Source organism: Neopelma chrysocephalum, unplaced genomic scaffold, assembly GCF_003984885.1.
Source record: "Neopelma chrysocephalum unplaced genomic scaffold, ASM398488v2 Primary Assembly neopelma1_43, whole genome shotgun sequence".
NCBI classification, from domain to species: domain Eukaryota; kingdom Metazoa; phylum Chordata; class Aves; order Passeriformes; family Pipridae; genus Neopelma; species Neopelma chrysocephalum.
The window spans coordinates 3,074,505-3,098,757 of record NW_020897702.1 but is presented as its reverse complement, the minus strand read 5'-3'; the positions used below and the strand labels follow the sequence as shown (position 1 = coordinate 3,098,757).

Sequence of the window (24,253 nt, the reverse complement as noted above, 5' to 3'; positions counted from 1 at the left end):
AGAAGGTAGGTTGTAATCCTATGTAACAGTCAGATGTTGTGGAGGACCTAATTGATGTTGGAGTCATTGGTCACAGAGTCCCTACCTTCAGTGATGCTTCTCAGGCTGAGGGGATTGTCCATAAAGAATGCCTTAACCAGAGAGTTCACTCTCCCTCTCCTATAGTAGTTGCATTCCCAACTGCTGCTGAAGTTAAGCACTATGGGATCATTTATTAATTAGGGTGCAGAGTGGAGACTTCAGCTCACAAAGCTGAAATGTGTAAGTCTTATACAGCCACTGTCTAAAACATGAAAGCAGTTGTGATAGCTGTGACCACAGCTTCAGTTTCACCTCCATCAGATCAAACACAGCCTGTAATTCAAGACCTCTGTAGGAAGAAGGCAACTGGCATCGATTGAAGCATTTAGTATTTGTTGCTCCCAATGTCTTAATAAAAGAAAGTGTTAATTAATGAGAACTGGTTCATTTGGTTTGGAGACTATATCTCCCCTGATCAATAAGCTCTTACTTGTAATTTTTTGGAGGCAATGTCTTTGTCTGTTTGGTCTAAGGATCGAATTTGAAGGACTGTGAGGTGCATGGAATTGCTTTCCTGCTTGCTGAGCATTTATCAAGTTGGGCACAAATAGAAGCAGGCTAGAGTCATCCTATAGTTATGATATTGTTAAGCCAGCTTACCAAAAAAAAATGTTCTGGACCTTTCCTTAATGAAATGGTAAAAATATTTCCTTTTTGATTATCAGAATTATATTTTCAATTTTTTTTTTTTTTAGTATTGCAAAAAGACTTTGTGCCCCCTCTAATGGTATCCTCTGGGAAATGTAATTTTGCTTGCCCCTCCTCTCTCTCTCCCCACAGCACTTTTAGAAGTCAAATTGTTGAAAAATTTCTCTGACTCACTGGTGTTTGAGACCAGAATTGTTTTGTGTAATGGTGGAATTTTTCATTTGTTTTATTTTGTGTTCTTGTAGAACGAAACTTAAAAAAAAAGTTCTCATTTGGATTTAAAATTTCATAACCTCCATAAGTGCGAAGCCTTATTTCTTTGATGTGCTCTTTTGACACTTGGGCTGGTTACCAGGAATGTTAATGGCCAGTATTTCAGATGAGACTTGAAAATTTTCACTGATCATTGAACAGATTACTTCATTCACAGTAAACTTTGAATTGGCAAAGTTTCTTAACGTTCTCAGTGTTTCACTGATGTATGCAGCATACTGTGGTCTTAATAACTTCTGTATGCATGTTTCTACCTGTGTCTGCCTCTAAATTAACTGAAAAAACATACTTCTAAAAAGGTGCATGAACTTTGCCGTTTTATTTGGCAGCTTTCTAAAATGGCAATAGGTAGCTTGTTTGACATCTAAAAGCAGAAGTGTTAAAATGTTGATAGTATAAGATTATTGGTGTTAGCAAATAAGTAGCAGTGGGACAAAGTAACCTAGAAAAAGTGTTTTAAGATAAATAAACTAGGATATGTCTAAATAAGCATTGTAGTTTGAAGTATGTCACATGATTTGTCCCTGCTTACAATGCTTACATGGCTCACACTGTGGAGTATTCCTGGAGCATGTGAACTAGATTCCTTGAGGATAATACAGAAGTTGTGATTAGGAGTGCAACTAATGTGCTTCAGCAGCCAAAAGTGATGAAGTCTGCAGGAGAAGAGTAGCCTTAAGTCTTGATGTAAGACTTAAAAATGTATATAGTGTGGTTATCAAGTTCTCAAGCACTGTTTGTTCTACTCTACAGATCCAATCCTGCTTGGCTCTAATAGTTGCTACTTTATACATAATGTAACTACTACAGAAATAATAAAAATAAAAATGTAACCCCATAATTCTTACTTCATTAATGCCAAATAAATATTTGATATTCTAAGCAAATACAAAGTTTTACTGACATTCCAGTTAATCTTGGAGAAAACTATTGGTTTCTTACTGCTGGTGCTCCAAATGGAAGAAAATAATTTTTTCTCCTTCTGTCAGTACTGTATAGCGTGAGGAAAGTAGTTGCACTGAAATACTTACTCTATTTTTTTTGCAGAATATCTGAAAGTAAGGTCACATGATCCTGAAGAGGCCATACGGCATGATGTTATTGTATCCATAGTTACTGCTGCTAAAAAAGATCTTTTGCTTGTCAATGATCACCTGCTAAATTTTGTCAGAGAACGAACATTGGACAAGCGGGTAAGACATAATTAGTATCAATAATGACTGTGCGTTATGTTTCTCAACTGTTCAGCTTTTTAAAAAGCAGTGCTTTTAAAAATTGATGTACTAATTTTAAAATTACAAATGAAACCCAATATAATGTATAAAATTTTGAAGCAATCTATTTAGTGATGCATGTTTTTCCTCTGACTAGAGTGCTACCTTTTTTATTGTACTGTGTTTTTAATTATGATGGTAGATTTAAATAAATAGGCTGCAACACAGCAATGTTGTTCCAGTTGTCTAGTTCTCCTTGTAAAACATTTTAACATTTTTCTTAAGAAATTTTGCAAGCAGGTTTTTAAAAAATTTATTGTAGATTACTGAGGAAAAATGTTCCACCATTAGAGATAGCTAGTTAACCTACTTTTAATTAGATCATTGGAAGACTGCAAATCAGTGTAATAGCTTTCAAATTTCAATATTATTTAAGTTTAGTTTAACTATGTTGCATTATGTAAAATTTCTGAGGTTTGCTACTTATGTTAAAGTGCAGTAAAAAAGTTTGATGACAAACTTTTAAAATTAATATTATCGGCTGACTTTTTTTTTTTCATTTGGTGACATGAGTTTTCTTGTTGCGGCCATAACACAAGGGTGTTGGCTTAAATTTGTAGTAATTCTAAATTCAAGAGGCTTACTTACGTGGTAGTTACTGATGTTAAAAGGTTTAGCATAATAGATATGATGCAATATATGTCCTAATGAGGAACTGTTGCACTTAGAACCCAATTTAACTTCTTTGAGAATTAAATTATGTTATTTTGGTGTAGAATATGAAATACCTAAGAGGAAATTCTGCAGTCTTTTCAGTTTTGAACTACTAAACTGGGTATTATTTCTTTTTCTCAAGTGGAGAGTGAGGAAGGAAGCTATGATGGGACTTGCACAGATATACAAGAAATATTCATTACAGTCAGAAGCAGGAAAAGAAGCTGCAAAACAGATATCATGGATCAAAGATAAACTTCTGCATATATATTATCAGAACAGTATTGATGACCGGTAAGTCAGTTGTGAGAGCTAGGTGATTAAGGGAATAAGAGTGGTAACTTGTTATGAAGATTTGGTTTTCATTCGTGCTTAAGTGCTGATAGGAAGGAGGAGATGATAATCTTGTATGTTTTGATTCAGTGCATAATCTTATATAACTGAAGCCAAATGTTGTCCTGTGTTGCTTTCTTCTACTTTATTGTTTTATTTCCTACTTTAGGGCCAAAAGTGATTCTAAAGGGTCAGATAGGTTGGAATATTTTTAAAGTTTTAGCTGTACTTCACCACTGCTTCAGTAAAGGAGATTGTTGTTTATATTTCGGTAGCTTGTTAATTTTTATGTTTAAAATTCAGTAAGTAAAATTGCTTTAATGATGTTGCTTTAGATTTGCATGTTGTTCCTGCATGTTTTATAAGATAAGTCTAGTACATGTCGTGGCAATTGTTAAAGCATCTTACTCTGGAGAGGGTTAGTTTTTTTGTACTATAGTAGCTGTGAATTAGAGCCTTTTCCTGGATTTGTGGTGAAAGGAGTGCCTCTGACATACCAGCTATAGTTTTGTTATATAGATGTTGTTATTGAAAAATAGGTGGTTGCACATGGGGAACTATTTTGGGAACTAGTGTGCTTTGGTCTAATCAAGGCTGTCTTGTTGACTTTGGAAATGAGCCTTTGGCCTTCACAGCACGTTGATATAAAAATGGCATTGAAAACCCATACACATCTTTTCAAAAATCCAAAACCTCAAAAGGTCATCCTCAAAATCAGCAATTTCATAGTACCATGGAAATGGACAGAACTGTCTGGATCTTCAGATCCAGTTTTACCCACTCACATTTTTCTTTGATTTCAGGATCTTTTTAAACTAGCTGGATTTTGGGTTTTGATCACAACTGTGCATAAGGAATTTTCTTCTCTTTTCTAGCCTAAACATAAATGATTTTTTTTTTTAGCCCGTTTGCTCTACTCCGTTAAAACTGACCTCCATATTGGACCTCAGTCTTGGACCTTCCTGGTATTTAGGAAGGGCTTAGTTTTCTTTTTGTTTTTATTTCATAGTCTTTTCTGGATAACTGTCAGGCCCAAACCTTTCTCTCCTGTTTCCAAATAAGGAGCTTCAATTTATGCAGAAGCTTTTAATAATTCCCTTGTGGGTGTACCTGCATTTTTATTGTGGAAGCAAAAGAAATGGCATAAACCCAGCCCTTGGGGAAGGGGCCAGGGAAGGGTGGAAGGAAGTCAGCTTCTTCTGACTAGTATTTGAATGCTCCTTCTGGGCTTCATGATAATGTGCGATATAATCAACATGATATTTCTTTTTTATATTTTTTTTTTTATTTTAGGCCTGTTTATTTGAGTCAGTTTATGACTTTACCCCAAAACTGAACCATAGTGAAATTAAATGGTAACATCTTATTGGATTGATAATTAAGAGACATCCTTCTCCAAAATCATTTGGTTCCTGTCTAAATTAATACATCTGATTTTGATACCATCGTCTCTTAAATCTCTTACTGCTAACATTAATATTACATCTTCTGCAATGATAAGTTTCTGTTTAATTTATGCTGAGTTATATTGGAAGTTAAGTATCTTGACCCTTAGGTTTTTGAATAACCCCGTCTTTGTATGCAACAACTGATCTCTAGGTCTGAGAATTTTTGATTTAATGTTTCAGCAATTCAAGACTGTGTTCTTCCTTCACAGCTAAAGTTTCCCAATCTTTCTTTTCAGGTTACTTGTTGAACGCATTTTTGCTCAGTACATGGTCCCTCACAACTTGGAAACAAATGAACGAATGAAATGTTTATATTACCTTTATGCAACACTGGATTCAAATGCTGTGAAGTATGTACTGTTTTTTACCTCTTCAAAAATAATTTTTAATACAAATATTATTGTAAATTAGTTCAGAACTGTTATAAGTAGCCTAGGCCAGTGGACAGAAGTAGTTAATGAACTATCAGAAAACAGAACATAGAAATAGTACCTAATTTTCAAAGTGAGATTTAAAAAAACATACCCCAAACCTAACAGGGTGTTTTCTGACAAGGTATGGTACATTTCAACCATAAACAGCTAAAGAAAGTAGTGTCAAAGGTCTGGAAAGAAGCTTGAGTGCATGGCAGTCCTTTTATGTCTGAAAAAAAATAACATAGATATGGTAGATCAGCCCTAGATCTTATCTGGCAATTTCTCAATTAATATACTACTTGTTGCAGCAGCTAGGAAGACTAAGAATGAGAAGGAATTACTTCTTTGTCTGCACTCCTTCAGTATGCATTTTACTTATGTTATGTGCTTTATCCAGATTAAAATGGGTACATGCACATGAATTTGACTGATAACTGTTATGCTGCTGTAGTGTTCACAATTGGGTTGATTTTAGATAGTTTTACTTTGTTTTTAATTTAGTAGTACTCAGTCACTTGAAAATCAAATACAGGGTTTTTTTCTCCTGAGACTAGAAAAGTCTTTGTATATGCAAGAATGGCTTAAGAAACTCCAAAGCCTTCAAATACTAGAAAAACTGTTTGAGTGTTTGGTGTTTGAATCCTCTGCACTTCTTGTATCGCCTGTCTAAAGATACAACAGCTTTTAACAAACTAAAATTAAGAATAGTATATTAAAAATAAAAAGTTAATGTTCTAGTAATTTTTAGTATAGGCTAAGTTTAAATGCAGAATGGATTCTTTTCAATACTTGTTATTTCAGGCAACAAGTAACTTCTGAATTCTACAGTTTTCATATGCAGCAGTACTCATTTTAATGATATAGTTTGTTTAGTTAGTTAAATAGAACTTTTTACTTGTGGATTCTGTAAGTTTTTTAAATGCAGCTGTGGCCTTTTGATTTTTATTTATATGGCTTATTATTCCTGGAAAGCGTGCTAATTTTGTATTTTGTTGAATATCTCTAGTGCATCAGTGCATCTCTTACAAGCTTAATCGTGTCCACTTCTCACAATTTATTCATCTAGTGCTGCCTGTCTGCAAGAAAAACATTGTTTTGATGATAAACATCCTAAATATCTACTTTAACCTGCTTCTTGGAATATTCTTAGAAGAGTGATTTCAGGCTTGGACAAATGAGTTCTTAATGGGCTGGACATCAGTTACTACCTGCTTCTTTTAAAGGCAGTGTATTTGAGCATCCGAAATAGAACTTATTTCAAAATGTCATTTTATTCCAGTTTAATACGACCAACTAAATTTTCCATATTATCCTACTAGGAAACATGTAGACTTTGCTCACACAGCAGCGAAAGTTCAGGTGATAAGTACAGTTCTGAGTCTGAAGTTGAAAAGAATGTAAAGACTTGTTTTGGACTGTTGTGTTATTCATTGAATAGACAATTTTGACAACTCTTAAATTTTTAACTTTTTTTTAGAGCATTGAATGAAATGTGGAAATGTCAAAATCTGCTACGACATCAAGTAAAGGATTTAGTTGACCTAATAAAACAACCTAAAGTGAGTTCAACTTATCTTTATCCCCTGGTGAACATACAGTTTTAGTTAATATACTGGTTTTTAATTCCATTTATTTTATTATCTCAAGCTTATTTTTAATAACAGATAGAAAATATTGTGAATATTAACTGATACTCCACTAGACTACACTTGCTGTAGGAAATGTGTATATGTTTTGTTAGTAAAATTGAAGAGGAAAATGGATGTTAGAGAAATTTCTAAAATATTTTGCCATTTTAATACTAAAATATTTTCTCCCATGTTTAGTTACATCTTGCCAAGACTGTTCTGACTCTTAAAAGAGGGTTAAACCAGCATATTATTTCTGACTGCCAAATCAAGTAATTAAGGAAAAGTACCTATATCCTCTTCACTTCTCATGTATGATTAGTAACTTTGAAGAAATTGGAGTATTTTTGTCCCAACAGGTTGCTTTTTTCTCTTCCTTCTTGGAAACTTTTTAAATATTGTATTGGAGATACCAGACTACAATTTATTTTTTTGTTTACAAATTTGCTTAGAAGGGAAAAATGAAAAATTATTTTGCATTTAGGGTATTTTCATAAAGTAAATTTAGATTTGCTTTAGTTACATTATGTTCATTCTCATGTTTGGGGTAGAGGAATTATAAGATGAAATTCTTGATATGGTTTGGAATATAAGTAAAACTTAATGCCAAAAGGTTGTTCTGGTGCTTTTTTAACAGAAATAATATTAAGTGTTGCAGTGCTCACATTTGTATGTGTCTCTGTGTGTGATTTTTATTTTCTATATCCATATATAGTCATACCGTGGTGAATTTAATGAATTATCCATTTGCCAGAATTACCAGAATCAAGAAGGGTGGGTAACTGTGTGGTTGGATCATCTAGTGTATCTGCTTAAAAATGCTAATGAATTGCCAACAGGGAGACTGCAGTGAAATTCATAATTTTGACTTAGCGCATTTAAAACGTGCTGTAATGTATTAAATTCTAAGTGCAGTAAATGCTAGTACAACAATAATTGATTGTATTTCGGTGATTGTATTGAAATGCTTTTCATGTACTATTTTTTATTCTTTGATGTAGTTTAACTACATTTATGCATTTAATACCTGAGTTAGTTTCTTGATATTTTCTGCATTTCAGTTGAAAGTGAAATTTCAACTTTTCCTTTTGTTTTCAGGGAGTTCTGGTGAAAGTTCTTTCTCAATTGTAAAATACCAAATATGATATGGAATTAAACATGTAGGTTGTTTTGATAAATGACAGCATAAGCATTGTGTTCAAGACCATGTATGCTGTTGACATGTTTGCATTTGTCCATCTGGATTTTATGCTACTTTTTGCTCTTAAATGCTAATTCTCTACACTTGAGTAACAAGACTGCATGGGAAAATTTAGGGGGCTTGTGATAGTCTGAGGTGCCACTGCAGGCAGAAAACCGGTTTTGAGTCAGGGAATTTGTCAATTAACATAAACTTTTAGTTATTTATTTTGGTAATGTGAAATAAAAGCAGACAAACACTTGGAGAAATAGCTTTTGACTCCCCTTCAGGCACCTCTCTTTCTGCTTTGCAATCTCCAGGCCCCTCGCCACTCACTATGCTCCGTCCCTTTGAGATGGTGGCAGCACAGGGGATGTGGGTCAGGGCATTGTGGTCCATTTCCTTTTGCTGCTACTTGTTTCTTACCCTCTGCTTCAGCATGGATTTCTCCACTGTCGCTTTAGAGTCATACTTTCTGCAATGTCTCCTCTGTTTTTTCCATGGCACTGTAGGTTCCTCTGTTTGAAATTTTGGTGTATGTTGAGTTGGTTTGTTGGTTATACTGCTAGCTGGAAGTGACTTTGACTGGTACAGGGCAGTCCTGACTTCTTCATACGTGGGTCACCACAGCAGCTGTCTGTTAGCCCAAAACGTGCTCATTATGTCCAAAACAGTTGCCTAGCTATTTTTACCATAACTTTTTAATTTTGTGGTGCTCCTTGTGTGGCTTTTTTGGGGGGTCCCCCCAGTTGATAGTTAATATGATTAAATCATAGTGTTTAAGATAAGACTGCATTTTCATAACCATAAACTGGAGGGGCATACAGTCCACATAATAATCTTGAGACAAATATCCGTTAGCCATTCAGAGCTATGAAAACTTTGTTTTCTTTCAGGAAACAAAACTGAAATTAACTAGTAACCTTTTAGAATATGGCTTGGTGTTAACCATACGAGCTTTTTCACTTCAGTCTAATTTCTCCATCATTATAGCTGAATTGTTGATTTGTTCTTCTATGGATGTCGTCCCTGTGGCAATTGTAGGCCTTGTGAGAGCTCTCAGAGATAAAGAGGAATAGACGTAGCATACAGAAGTTGTCACAATGAAACTTTGATTAGGTAGTAAGGAAAAAAAGAGTTTCAGTAAGGGTGGTCAAATATGGGAACAGGTAGCCCAGAGACATTGTGAAATCTTCATCCTTGTAAATACTTAAAATGCAACTAGATAAGTCCTGAAGCAAAACCTGATCTAAGTTGGCTCTACCTTGAGTAGGCAGTTCAACTAGTGACCTACTGTTGTCACTGCCAATCTACATTGTTCTGTAATTATAAATCTTTGAACTTCCTAGTGTGCTGTTTTTCTCATCTTAGAAAACCTTTTTGCTGTTCAGTGAAACTCTACAGGTGTTCTCCATTTTTCCTCTTCAGGGTCTCCTGGGTCTAAGCACTATTGAGGAGACTGAAAACACGTTAAGAAACTTCTTATTACTGTTGATCGTAATTTTCCTAACCTGAGACAGAATGGACATCAAACTTACCTTTAAGACAATTTACTTTTCTGAAGAGCAAAAGCATAAATTGCAGCTCTTGTATACCATTGCTGAAGGAGAAAAGTTAAAAAAAGTGACAACATTCTTTTGACATTATACACTCAGGCTTTGATGGAAAACAGTTACAGAAATAACCCATTTGAGCTGTTCATAAGTTATATAGTAGATTGAAAGGTAAAAATATTTTTTGTAAGTATGTATGAGACAGTGATACTGTAGGTATGATCTACCTTTTACTTCCTGTAACTAGCATTAAATTTGCAGGTGTGTTTTTGATTTCTAACACACTGATGTGTTAGCAAAATGGGTACTGACTTATTGATAATGCAATATGGAATCTTTCTCACTCGATCATCAAGTGGAAATAAATAATGTAAAATGTTTACTTAATCCATTTTTCTTTTGTGACTTGCAGACGGATGCCAGCAGTAAAGCTATATTCTCAAAAGTGATGGTTATAACAAGTAAGTCAGTAAAAGTACTTACACTATCTAAAAATTACCGTTGAACTATATTGCTTTCTTACTTCAAAAATCATTTGCTATAATCTTATAAAAAGAAGTTTTGCAGCAGATAAAAGTTAAACAAATCATGATAAATATGATGTAGCAATATGCTTTAAAGAATGAAGGCAACTCTAAGCAGAATTGCTTTCTTACTGTAAGAAGTCATCAGTCATGAAGCTTATCACATAACATTTTGGCTGCATCTGTGGTGGACAAAATCCAGATGATCTAGGATGTTACTGTCTATTTTGGCATTTATAGAATATATGTAATGTTAACTAAACTACTAAACTATGTACTAACTTGCTTGTCTTTTGAGGTGTTGGTTACATTCTAAATGTCATTGAGTGAATGCAAAGGACTTTGGATTTCAGTAGCAGGGTAGGCACTTTGAAAAATGAAGAACTTCTGTGTAAACTGAACTATCAACAAAGTAAAACCCACCGACCCCAAAGCGACACTTGTTCCCCCCAGCACACCATGCCAATAGCATTAAAACCAGTATGAAGAAAAAAATTTGCTTTGCAATCCTGAAATTTTTGTTTATAAATCCACCTTTTCTTAAAAAATGCCAACTGTTCCGACAAAAAAGATACTATGTAAGACTGTATGTTTTTAAAAAAAAGGTGGAGGAAAAACTGAACCTTGCTGCTTCATTGGCTGTGTTCCTAATCTTTTTTCGATCAGCTTTTATTTTTTCTGATACTTTTAGTTCTGGGTTGCATTAAAAAAATACAGCAAAGCAAATTCACAATAGAGCTTGTTTTGAACTAACTATCCTGTAGTCCCATCCCACATTCTGTGCCAGCTTTGCTTAACACTGAGTGGAGGAAAAACATGAAGCACACTGAATAGTGTGCTGATCCTTTGCCAATAAATTTTCTTCCTATAATATAAAATCTAAATATAAAATAAGTATGTAGTTTAAGACGTGCCTTTTCAAAGCTCTTTTTTGAATGTTTTAAGCTGTTGTAAGGCTTATGTTTAGTAAATAGGTAATTTAGCAAAAATACCCTTTTGATGTTTTTCATACTTGTCACATTAGGTGATCTATATACAGAGTATATTTTGCTGTGGAGTGTAGGCTTTGCATTCTGAGGTCAACTTTAACTGTTAATATTATTAACAAGAACAAGGAGACTTGCTGAAAAATGAGTGTGAAGGGGAAGGAAAGCAAATACTGAGGGGAAATTTATAGAAATTAGTGTCCTCGTAGATAGGTCTGCACATTTTGAGGTATAATGTGATATGTGATTTTTTTGTGGTTTTTCTTTTTGCTTGTTTGGTGTGGTGGGTTTTTGTTTGTTTGTTTTAGTTTGTTGCAATTTTTTCTTGCTTTTTTGTGTGGTTTGTTTGGTTTTTTTGGGGATTTCCTTCCTCTTCCTTTCTTGACTAAATTAAGCACACATAGAAGATTTCTTGGTATGACATTCCAAACTTTTGTAATTTACAATACTGATACTTATGAAAATAAATTGTGATTTATTTTGCTTATTTAAAGGAAACCTTCCTGATCCAGGGAAAGCTCAAGATTTCATGAAAAAATTCACACAAGTTCTAGAAGATGATGAAAAAATAAGAAGTCAGTTAGAAATGCTTGTTAGCCCAACATGTTCTTGCAAACAGGCTGAAGGATGTGTGGTAAGAACTGCTTTTAAAAAGTGAATAATTTTGGAACAGAATTGATTAGAAATTTAATGGAAATTTTTTTTCAGAGGGAAATAACAAAGAAGTTGGGCAACCCAAAACAACCAACAAATCCTTTCCTGGAAATGATAAAGTTTCTTCTCGAGAGAATTGCTCCTGTACATATTGATACTGAATCCATCAGGTATTTTTGTGTGTGTTGTTGGCTGTAGATTACAGGGTCTGAAATCGGGGTTTCTTACTTTTTCTTTAAGCACAAGCAGTAATGGATTGGTTGGGTGTGGTTTAAGGCTTGGTGACCTGCAGTATTTTCTTCTGTTTCATGTTGATAGGGGATTTCGTGTCCTCGTTCAGAATATAGCCACAAAAACAAATGAATTATCATTCAGCATAGCTGGGACAACCTGTCAGTTAAAAAGGATGTGTTGGTGATGGATAAAGTGTGGTTTGTGACCAGCTGACTTGTTTTAAAAGAAATTTCTGTCCAGGCTATTCAGCTGAAGCATTCCACCCAGAATATTAGCTCATAGTGACATAAACAGTAATTTAACTGAGGAAGTAGATTATGGTGATTAGGCATCAAAACTTTAAGGAAGAGTAAGACAGTGAAGTTACGGGAGGGGGGAAAATGTAATTGCTGAAATTATTATTTAACAGCAGTATTTGAGATAAGCTTTACTGTCAAGAGGAAATATGCAGGAGATAGGTCTTTTAAATTTGTCATCAGCTCTTAGCACAACTGTTTAATGGTTGTTTTCCATCAATTATTAAGAATCTGTAGCAGGTAATAACCTCACCGTAATTCTAACTTGAATTTGTTGCTTGTAATGCTCCAACTCTTTATTTTGGTGATCCTTTCAGGTTAATTTGTATATAGTTCTTAATTCACAGTAGATAAATGTTTTTTAATTAAATGCTCATAAGTTTTGATTTAGATAGGAGATGAGGGGAACTAGATTATGTATGTAGTTGACCTATTTGTTTTAAAACATATTTGTTTAAATAAGTTTCTTTAATAAGATTATATCTTAAACTTATTAAAACAGTGATACCCGGTGGAATTGCAGTAACTACAAGGTCATATTTTGTTTTCCTCTTCAGTGCCCTTATCAAGCAAGTAAACAAGTCCATAGATGGAACAGCTGATGATGAAGATGAGGGTGTACCTACTGATCAGGCAATCAGAGCAGGTCTTGAATTGCTAAAGGCAAGTATAGTCTTGGTGGTCAGTGAGCATGTGAAACTTCCTAAAAGAACTTTGTTAAAATAAATTTTTAATTACCAGTCATACTCTCTAGCCATAAACATGTAGTGCCTACGTGCAAGAATGCTGTTTTGGCTTTTGTTCTCTGCGCTTATCTTATGTGACACATAAGTAAGATTATTTTGTAAATAATTTAGAAGCTTTTCTGGAAGTCAGAAGTAGTTGTGTGGGAGACAGCAGCAGGTGAGTTTTCATTATTAGAATGTGAATTCAATTATTTGTGAAGATAGTTATACTACTTCTCGTACTCGTATACTTCTATATCAGTATAATACTGTGGTTCCTCAGAGTTCCTCATAAATTGACTCAATTAACATAGCAAACCCCATCAAGTAGTCCAGCTGTGGGTTGACTTCAGAGGCCTGAAAATCTAAAGGACTACCATACTGAAGTTTTCAGAGTATTTTAGATCAACTAAGGACTGAGTAGATTAATCTGAGAGTGTGTGGCTCTTTAGCCAGATGTGCACATTTAGATAAAATTGCAAAAAGCCAGTAGCACAAAAATGGATCTGAGTAAGAATGAACCACGTTGTGAAGGACTATATATTTGAATGAAGGCTTTCAAGTCAGTACTTACATACTCATATAAACTGGCATGACATACTTAAGACTGCACTGAAGAAAGTTGTCTATACATCATGACAATAATCTAGAAAGGACAAATATAGGAGTCCAGCAAAGAGAATGGCATGCAGTGAAGTGGGGAGGAAAGTAACTGGGGTAAAATAGAAAACTGTGTGAAGAAGTTCCTTGATTTTGAGGATTGTTTCTCTGCCATGGGTCAGAATATTATGTGGAAAGAGGCTAATAATCAAAGCCACTTTGAGAAGGCAAAATTTCAGGGAGAAACAAATGAGGATTTTTTTATTTTATTTCATTTTTTTTAACATGGGAGGACTGTCATACTTGAAAACAATCAAGTCCAAGAATCTGAAGGAGAGGTACAGGATCTGCTAAGCTGCTTTGGAAAGCTTGAGGGACTAGAGACCCTACTGGGTATGTCTATGTTTCTATTTTAGAGATAGGAATTTCACTTCAGAGCCCAATCAATTTTTCCACTTAGCGAACAAGCATGAAGTCTGGGAGCACACAAGCTGGATTCCTTTCAGAGGAACAAAATTATGAGATGGGCTTCAGAAGCACATGTTGTGTTGCAGTGGCTAAAGTGGATTTAGTCGGTCTAGAAATACTCTGAAGTAAAACTCCTGAAACATGGATATTGCTTCCTTAGCATCAGTTGTGTTTCTCTAAAGACCTGCTTCTGCTGTAACTCAATACTTGCTAATGTACATGTAGCCACTGAGAAGTAAATGTTCACAATAATAGAAGAAATTGAGACTGGAGAAATAAATTAATGAGATCGTGTATAAAGACAGAGAAGTTTAGGTGGTACCAAAAAAAAAGAAGTCAGAAGAAGAGAATCGTGCATCATGGGACAAAACCAGGCAGAGTATTGTAAATGTTCCAGTATGGCAGTGGAAGATGATGCTTGATGAAATGTCCTAATGTAAGCGGGCCTTTAAAAAATAATTAACATGGCTTTCATCATATTTTGGCAGGTACTTTCGTTTACACACCCTATCTCATTTCATTCAGCTGAAACTTTTGAATCTCTCCTTGCTTGCTTGAAAATGGATGATGAAAAAGTAGCAGAAGCTGCATTACAGATTTTCAAAAATACGGGAAGTAAAATTGAAGAAGACTTTCCTCACATACGATCGTAAGTTGTATATCTTCCTCTGAGTAGTATTCTTTACTGTATAGGATTTTAGAAGTTCTCTTCGTTTTACTTGTAGCATTATCCTGCATTCCTGTGGAAGAAAGTATTTCTTCAGGTTAAGCAGGAAAGAGATTTTGAATGACTGTAAAATCTAGTGCTTTTTGAAGAATGGAAGTGAAATAAATATATCCAAAGTAGTGACAGCTGATATGTCAGTGATACTGCTATAATTTATATTGTTGTCTTTCAGAATTAGTTGTTTTTTCCTGAATTATAGATATAGATATATATAGATATGTGGCAGTGTAAAAACATTCTTTATGATTTAATAGTAATGTGTAGGCAAAAATATTTCCAAAAGAACATTTAGTAACTTGTGCAGATATAAATGCTTGTTTTACCCCATGATATTTTATGAACAAAAACCAGGGGCTTTTTACTTGCAAGCTATGTAAATAAACTTTTTTTCTTTTTTTTAAGAAAAGAAATTATCCAAACCAAAAGAATTAGCACTTTTGCAGGGGTGTTGTGCTCTTTGTATGTATATCTGTACTTTTTTTTGCTAGTTTGATATTTTGGAAGATTTGTGAAAAGATACTTATCTCTTTGTTTATTTTGCTACACTGCTGTGTAGTGCTTTGCTTCCAGTGTTGCATCATAAAGCTAAAAAGGGACCCCCTCGTCAAGCCAAGTATGCTATTCACTGCATCCATGCAATATTTTCCAGCAAGGAAACGCAGTTTGCACAGATATTTGAGGTAAAATTGAAATAACTAAGTTACTTTTTATTGATCTTTTATATTACATGTGTAATTAGATTGTATTACGTGTGTCAAGTTGTAGTTAGTTTAGAAAAAATATTTTTCCTCTTTCGTTTTATTCTCATGGTTTTGGCCTGAAAAATGGTAGCAGAGGATGTTTTTCTATCTAATGATCCATCATGTTTAGGGTTATGTATTTTAACAGTTGATAGAATAAAACCAAGTGTTGGACTATGTGCTAGAACCATGAACTGTTTGTGGGAAGAGGAACTGTACACTACTCACTCTTGTTGAGAATGGCCAAAAGTATTTAAATGGTTGCAGAAATTATGGAGAACTGAATTATGATAGAGACTAATTAAATAAATTTTATAGCTATAATTGCAAATGTACTTTTTAATTAGTGCCCATCAGGCTCTTACCTTGAAGGCTGAATCGCGGTCTGTTACTGAAATTGCTATCTTGAGATATAGTTCTCTGACAAAAAAATAGCTTTTTAATCCATTGTTTCCTAAATGGTCCTGCTTGAGCTGCCACTTTTTGAACTATCCAGATGTGATAAATATTTTGTCTGTCATATTGATGTTTCTTTTGATTTGTAGGAGACTTTGTGTGTTGGTGAATGTGTCTTTAAATCTAAATAGTCAATAGCTCTTTTAGAATTGTACTTCTGAAATAGAAATAGACATGAACAACTTGGTACAAAGCTGTTACTCCTGTCTCCTCAATAAGGCACAGATTGTATCAGTAATACCTGAATTTTTGCCTTTATTCTAGCCACTGCATAAAAGTCTGGATCCAAGCAATTTTGAGCATCTCATTACGCCGTTGGTTACTATTGGCCATATAGCCATGCTAGCACCTGATCAGTTTGCTGCCCCTTTGAAATCTTTGGTTGCTACTTTTATTGTTAAAGATTTGCTAATGAATGATAGGGTAAGTATTTTAAAAACCTTGTATTAAGATTCTGGTTCTCCTGTAGTATGATACTCAGCAGGTACTTGGGAAAATTTTTGGCATGCTGGTTCTACTTTTTGTATATGGTTGTCTTTTGATTTCCATGTGTACTCTTTGAGTACACTGAAAATCCACAGTTCGGGAAAGGGCAGTACTACTAATTTGGTAGACCTTACGGAAGTGACAAGCTGTATAATACAGCATTTGATCGCTCGCGACTTGTCTTTTGTTAAAAATGGGAAAATTGTTATAACTTCTCTCAGTTTCGTATCTTGAGTGAGCAAGTTCTGATTTTTTAGTTAAGTATAATACATTTGAAAGGAAAATACCCTGTTTAAATGGAAGACTGTGAATTTCAATATTTGAGTACTTTTGTATTGATAGTGACTATAAAGTCAAAAACTGAACTTGTGCATTGTTAGCAAGTGTTTGGGGAAAGATTTACTCTCTCAAACTATGTGCTTGAAGTTCCAATCTACTGGATATGGAAACTGGAAGTTACTTTCAAAACAATGACTATCACAATCTAAAGCAATAGTTTTCAGGTAACAACAACAAAAAACCCCTTTATTAATCTTAAATTTGCTGATACTTGAATAATGAAGTAAGAACAGTAACTCACTTCTGAAACAGTTATTTCTATAAGGTACAGACCAGGTTGTGCTGCTGTATTGTTTTCAGAAGCAAACAGAAAAGAGGAGGTTACAGCAAGTTTCATTGAAGAGTAACAGTAGTTTAACAGGTGTAACATTTGGTTTAGCTTCCAGGAAAAAAGACAACAAAACTTTGGGTTCCAGATGAAGAAGTGTCTCCTGAAACGCTTGTTAAAGTAAGTAGCACTTACTATATTTTCCTATGAATGTGTGTATAATACTTAAAAAATTCAGTTAATTATCTGGATTCCTAAAGTTGTCACCTACTTTCATTATTTCCTTGTTATCTTTCTAAAAGTAGAAAAGAAACAAATATTTTTGGATTGAGGATCTTCTCACAACACACATTTTTGATTGCCAGAAGAAAAGAATTTGCTTTTGAGAACATCTTTTCTGATTATTATTTTAGATATAAATTTTCCTATACACTTCGTTAAATTTTTTATATGGCTTTTTACAGGCTTAGTTTTGTTTTGCAACACTTAAATGTGATGATATCTGGCATACTTAAAGTAAAATTATTTTTTCTCTCCTGTTCAACATAGGAGTTAAATACTCTAGAAACTTTGTTAAAAGTCTTCCTTTTTTTCTTTTGAATTTTTATGATATACCAAGAAACTTTCAATGCTGTTTTGGAATAAAGAAAAAATAGAGTTTGAATTTGTCAGTCTTCCTCAAATGAATAAATGTGTTACATTGTTTTTATTTGTGTGCAATCTGTATCAGAGGAAAACCTAGATTTAAGAAAAAAAATCCTTAAAAATGGTGGGGGGTTTGTTTTGATTTTTTACTTAAGAATGTTGTCTCAAGCTTGTTGGAATAAACTTATTACATTTTCTGTACTTTGTAATAGATACTGTCACTCAGTTTTTCACTGAATTGGAAATAGACTTACGCTGTGGAAAATATATTCTGTATCTGTATTTGATTTTTGAATACCCTTCAGAACAGGGATAGATTTTTGCTTTCACTTTTTTAGAATTAGAAATATGTTTTTGTAGCATGCTGTCTTTTATCGCAGTCATTTAATTTCTAATGTCTTATGAATAAAGTTGCTCTGATGGTTTTAAAAAGTTCTTTGCCTTCTCTCTTGAAATTGTTAGTCTTCATAGCCTACGTCCTTGTCTGCTGGTTTAGTAAGGACTTTGGTTTCCAGCTAGTGTAAAATAGACGTGGTTTCACTTCAGTGATTCTGCATGTAACTTGAAGTAGTAAATATTGTTTTTCTTAACATTTTTTAATGGTTTGTGAAGCTGTAATAACTAGAATGTGCTTTTATGTTGATAAAAGTTTTCATACGTTTGGCTACTTGGAAGGGAGTTAGCCTATAGCAATTCTTAGGGCAATTTGAAGTTGAAGCCAAGACTGAAAACTGTTAAGAAGCATTTATTTGTAGGTGAAAACAGATTATTGTGAAAATTGATTTGCAAATTTAATTAGCATTTATTACTACTGAGAAGCCTACATTTAATGAATGCTGCAGGCCATGCCATTAGTTTATAAATTATTTCTCTCTGACAGTGTATTTTTCTTCCCTCTGGTTTTAAAAACCTCTTTTTCCCTTTATAACGTAATTATATATCTAATGGGAATTTTAAAACTAGGGAGTTGGAGAATGAAAGTAGGAATGACTGCTGAAGACAAAATGTTAGTATCATTGAGCCTAACATATTTAGACTGATACAAGCTAACCTTAGTGATTTGGATGCTAAAGCTTAAATGAAATGATGTCTGCAGAGAAATGTTTCAGTACAGTATTAACTATGGCTTGGATTAATGATTGTGGCATAAGCCATTAACTATGGCTTGAATTCCTATGCCTGCCACTTGAGGCAGGCAATCTCTCTCAACAGTGACCTGTACTGAGTAGTGTGCACCACACAGTGGATTGAGATTTATGTATTAGCAGTGATATTTCTTGTTTTCTTCTATGTCACTGAAATATAAGGTTTCTCATCCTATTTCACTAACTACACTTTAAGTGGGGCTTTGTTTAATTTTTCACTACTGCACAAACATGCAGCATTTGTGGCTCTGAAAACTCAAGTTCCCTGGCTAAATGTGTCATTTATTTGAAGACGAAATAGAGCTAGCATGTTTCTGTCCTCCCAGCAAATGAGAAGTGCTGATGGTTACAGGTACTGATTATGACATGAAGAAACTGAATTTGTAAGCTGTGAAAAGATCTGCTGCTATTACTCTTATAATCCTAGAGCTGAGATCTGAATAGATTGATTGTATGATGAATTTAATTTGGTGATACTGTGACTGTTTATATAAAAGTTACGAGAATTGCTTTTCCCACTAAAGAGAAAGGTTGAAGATACCATGTACAAAAAGTGTCATGTTTTTTCTAAAACTTTTGGGTTTTGTGTTTTGATCTTCCAAGTCTGGTGTTTTAGTCTGTTTGGGTTTGGTTTTTTCTTTTTTTTCCCCCCCAAGGATGTCTATGTTATTTAGATGAGCATTTTCATTTTGTCGTAAGAGGATACTGTTCCTTATATTCTTTATTGTCTGTGCTGTCATATTAGGAGGAAAATGAAAGGACAAAGGGATTCAAATACTAAGTAAACTTAATCTCTAAATTGATGTTTTATTTTTTACTAAAGAAATGTGAAATTATTCAGTGTTTTAGTGAAATTATTCAGTGTGTCAGTTGCTGGATTCTGCATACTGGCAGAAGCTTGCCTCAAAACACTTGAAGTTTCCATTGGCAAAAGACAAGTTATCCTAAGTAACAGGCTTTGAGGCTTTTCTTTAAATAACTGTGAAGAAATATTCTTTTCCAGGATGAGTTATCTTAGGACAGGTTGATACTCTAACAGTCAAAATGTCTATGAAGTGTTTTTTAATTTACTTGTCTTAAATTTAAACTCAAATGTTATGTAGATAAATAGAGAATATATTGGGATTGTTTAAACATGGGAATTTAATGCCAAGGTCGTGGGTTTGATCCCGATATCGGCCATGTGTTTTAAGAGTTGGACTCAATGAATCCTTGTGGGTCCCCTCCAACTCAGAAGATTCTGTGATTTGTAGGAATATAGAAAGATGAAAATGTGTTCTACCTTTTGGTCCAGTAACATTTTCTCAGTTAGTATAAACTGTTTTGCCTATTCCACAGCATTTAATGAATGTAAGCTCAATTAAGATAATGTTTTCAAAGGACAAAATGTGTGATTGCTTAGTTGAAAAAAACAGTTCAAACTTTAATCAAATGCATAATTTTTATTTGCTGTAGTATGTGCTTGAGACTTTCAGTGAAAAATTGCTGTCTAGTGAGAGTATTTCTAGTTATCTTTCTGGTATTTAAATGAGTTTTTGCAACTCTGACAGGCTTGTGTTTGTAGCAGCAAAAAGTGCTTGGGAAAATACTATGTGTTTAAATTAAGATAAAGATTATTTTAAAAATGCAGCTTATGGTGTGATTGGACTTTTTAATATCAATTTTTTTTTTTTTCAGATTCAGGCCATCAAGATGATGGTTCGGTGGTTGCTAGGAATGAAGAACAACCACAGCAAGTCAGGAACTTCTACTCTGAGATTGCTAACAACAATATTACACAGTGATGGAGATTTAACAGAGCAGGGGAAAATTAGGTACGTAACAGATGGTAATGTTTTCATATCTGTGATGCCGGTGTGGGAAGAATTTTGGTCAAAGTAGTACTTAAACTATTCTGTTAGATTGTTTAAAACTTATACATCTTATTTTATAAGAACCAGTGGTAAGCTTGGCTGGGTTCCTACGTAAGGTTGCTGAGTCTCAGTTTTTGTAACACTGAACATATAGCTATATTTTAGTTTTTGTCTTCTTTGTTTTATTTATTTCTTCAAAAGACCATTATGCATATTGCAAAAATAAACTATGCAACTTTCTCCTTCCCACTGAAAATTGGTTTTAATTTTTTATGCAGCTTGCTATTCCTGATGTACCAATGGCTTTGTATGCCAAAGGCCAGTAGGTGGGATTTCTAATAAAAATAATTGCATATTGTAGTAAACTAGTTGGAAATAGCTAGTGTATAAGATGCTTCTACCTGACGGCAGGCTAATCCGTCGAGGCCTCTACAAGTGAAAGGAAGAGGGAAATGTGTAAAGAAGATTAAGTCTCAATAAATAATTTACTTTTTAGGTGATTGTCAGACAACTTGTTTCTCTGGGTATCTTGTCAATACTCTGTGGTAGGAGAAGTGACAAGTTGTCAGCTACTATTGCTTGCAAAACATTGAAAATTTATGTCTACAGAAGCCATTAAGGGCATGGATGGATTGTACTGGTGTGAGTAAAAAGGTTTTAATTTTTGGGTAGAGTTTAATATTATACAGTTATTATGCAGATAGAACCCGTGCTGTGTGTGCAACATTGCAAACCTGAGAATTTGTCTAGCATGTTATCTTTGTAACAACTGTGTAATCTGTCTTGTAGGTCCTCTAAGTAATTGTTTCATAGTTTTAAATTCTGTAATATCACCATTCATGGCAGTTCCTAGGGAGTTGAGTGGCAGTAATTTGGCTTTTCAGCACAGCTACTTGGAGCATATGGTTGGCTTATCCAGTAATTTGTGAATAGATCAGTTCGATAGGTCCTGGGTGCTTTCATGCTTGGAGTGATGATTCCTTACTGTGCATGTTTTAGAAATTTAATTTTCTTACTCTTTTTGTACTCAGAAGCAGTAGTAGAAACTTGATATAATGATGTGATCAGTTCTCCATTATTAAATCAAGTTAATGGAGGGCTAGGGATCCTTTTAGGGTAGGGAGAAAGCTGCAGTGACATGTGATGTTGCTCTGGAAGTAACCCTTCAACCCCAGAGCTTGAAGCTCTGCCTGGGGATGAATGATGAGCCAACTGAGAGCTTATGGGTTAGGACTGTAGAGCAGACTGGTATGGGGGCCATCATAGTGGGTGTCTGCTGGAGGGCCCCTGCCCAGGAAGAGGAAGGGGATGAAGCCTTCTTTAAACAACTAGAAATGACTTCATGTATGCAGTCTTTGTCCCTCATGGGGAACTTCAAACACTCCAATATCCGCTGGAGGAGCAACACAGCTGTGCGTAAACAATCCAGGACACCACTGATGACAGCTTTTTGACACAACTGGTGGAGGACCCAATGGAGAGGATCTCTCTGCTGCACCTCACACTGTGCCACAAGGAGCAGGTTGTTGGGGGTGTGAAGATTGAAGGCAGCCTTGGCTATAATGACCATATTATATGGAGTTTAAAATCTTGATGGCAAGAAGGAGGGCAAAAGGCAAGATCAGAGTGCTGGACTTCAGGAGAAAAATCTTGGGTCTCTACAAGAATTTACTTGTAGAGTCCCATTGGATGAGGTCCTAGAAGGAAGAAGGGCCCAAGAAAGCTAGTTAATTAATATTCAAAAATCATCCTGCATTGCTCAAGAGTGGTCAAAGCAGAAGGTCAGGCAAATATTTCAGCAGAGCTGCCTGGATGAGAAGGGAGCTCTTGGCAAAATTTGAACACAAGAGGATTGAGAGTAGTCCTGTGTAGTAGTACTTAGGGACACTGGTGGACATGAGCCAACAATGTGTGCTCACATGCCAGAAAGCCAGTCAAATCCTGGGCTGCGTCAAAGCAATGTGACCAGCAGGTCGAGAGATATGATTCTGCCCCTTTACCCCACTCTGGTGAAACCCTATCCAAAGTACTGCATCCAGCTCTGGGGTCATCAGCACAGGAAGGACATGGACTTGTTGGAGTAGGTTCAGAGGAGGGTCACAAAAATGGTCAGAAGGTGGAGTGGTTCTACAAGGAAAGGCTGAGAGAATTGGAATTGTTCAGCCTGGAGAAGTGTCTGCGGAGACCTTATTGTGACCTTTCAGTACTTAAAGGAAGGCCTATAGATGAAAGGAAGAAATTTTTTATGATGAAGGTGGTGAAACACTGGAACAGGTTGCCTAGGGAGGTGGTACATGCCCCATCCCTGGAAACATTCAGGGTCAGGTTGGACAGGGCTCCAAGTAACCTGCTTATTGCAGGGAGTTGGACTAGATGAGCTTTAACAGTCCTTTCGAACCCAAACTCTTCTATGGTTGTATGAGTTATAGAGAAAGTGGAAGTAGAGATGGGTAACCTGGAAGGAATACAGATACACCATCTGAGACACAGTTAGGAAAGCCAAATCCCAGCTGGGATTGAATAGTAACAAAGGCAAACAGAAGAGCTTCTCTAAGTGACACAAGGAAGACTAGGGAAGATGCGCACCCACTGCTGCATAAGGCAAGAGCCCTGGTGACAGGACACGTATTCATTATTTCCCAGTATTACATTTTGGGAAAGCTCCAAACTGGTAGAAGGATGGGTCTCCATTGTCTCTGTGTGAGCTATACTGCCTAACTAACAAGTACTCTCAAAACCTGAAGAAGAGAGATGATGTTTCAGGCCTGTTAGGTCTGCATGGAACTTGCTGACACTTCCTGACCTTTATTCTTCAACCTTTGAGAATGCAGTAAGGATGTCTTCTTTCTGGCAGTGCTTCCTGTGTCCCTGCTGTGCAAACATGACACTGGTCCTTCTGAATTAGAGTAGGCTTTGGAAAAAGAATAAAATTGTCTGTTCAATACAGAACATAATCTTTTAAATTGTACTTGAAATGAGGTCATTCTGTATGAGTCAGTTTTTGTGTTCATGGCTTGCATTTGTCTTTGAAACAATGTATAATTTGCTAAAGATAATTAAATGAAAGTGGGAGGGCTCAGGAGATCTTTGATGGTTTTTAGGCCTTTAGTCATGGTGTAATCATCTTGGTGTTATTGACCTCATCAGCCCTAAAAATGACTCTGCCCCTAGGCCTCTTTAAATCTACACAACTGTACCTTTCAGTGACAGAGTAAAAGAATTGTTTTTTTTAAATTTCGAAGCATGGTTTGGCGTAGAGTGTCAGGTAAAGGCAAGGTCCTACTTGGAAAATAAATAAATCCCTTCTCTTGTTCATCCTTCACACCTTGAAGGATTGATGACTTTGTTGAATTGCTTTCAAATCAACAACTGATTTCTTTGAGATGTTAGCGTATGTAGGTTAAATTCACCAGTCTTGTATTTCTTTAATATTGAATTTTACCAATAAATAATATATCAACTGTCCTTTCCAGGTATTTCTTTTTAATTTTATAAGTCAACAGTTTTATAAAATTCAAGATTATACTAATTTTCTGTTTGTGGTTAGGTTGAATCAGCTAGGTTGAACTTGCATGTCTTTGTAGTAGGATTTTAATTTAGTCTATACTAAGCATGAAAT

At 35.0% G+C, this 24,253-nt stretch overlaps 1 protein-coding gene across 6 annotated transcripts in view; it reads left to right on the top strand.

Annotated features, from left to right (window-relative positions):
* Positions 1-24,253, top strand: part of PDS5B (PDS5 cohesin associated factor B) — a 102,230-nt gene that overhangs the window by 49,667 nt on the left and 28,310 nt on the right. For all 6 annotated transcript variants that reach the window (XM_027677757.1, XM_027677755.1, XM_027677756.1 and 3 more), the window contains 13 exons: positions 2,050-2,195; positions 3,073-3,224; positions 4,948-5,061; positions 6,605-6,686; positions 9,901-9,949; positions 11,493-11,632; positions 11,707-11,822; positions 12,740-12,845; positions 14,464-14,624; positions 15,259-15,382; positions 16,163-16,321; positions 17,103-17,171; positions 20,459-20,595. In XM_027677757.1, coding sequence (XP_027533558.1) covers positions 2,050-2,195; positions 3,073-3,224; positions 4,948-5,061; positions 6,605-6,686; positions 9,901-9,949; positions 11,493-11,632; positions 11,707-11,822; positions 12,740-12,845; positions 14,464-14,624; positions 15,259-15,382; positions 16,163-16,321; positions 17,103-17,171; positions 20,459-20,595 — 1,555 coding nt within the window. The remainder of the gene's footprint in view (positions 1-2,049; positions 2,196-3,072; positions 3,225-4,947; positions 5,062-6,604; positions 6,687-9,900; positions 9,950-11,492; positions 11,633-11,706; positions 11,823-12,739; positions 12,846-14,463; positions 14,625-15,258; positions 15,383-16,162; positions 16,322-17,102; positions 17,172-20,458; positions 20,596-24,253) is intronic.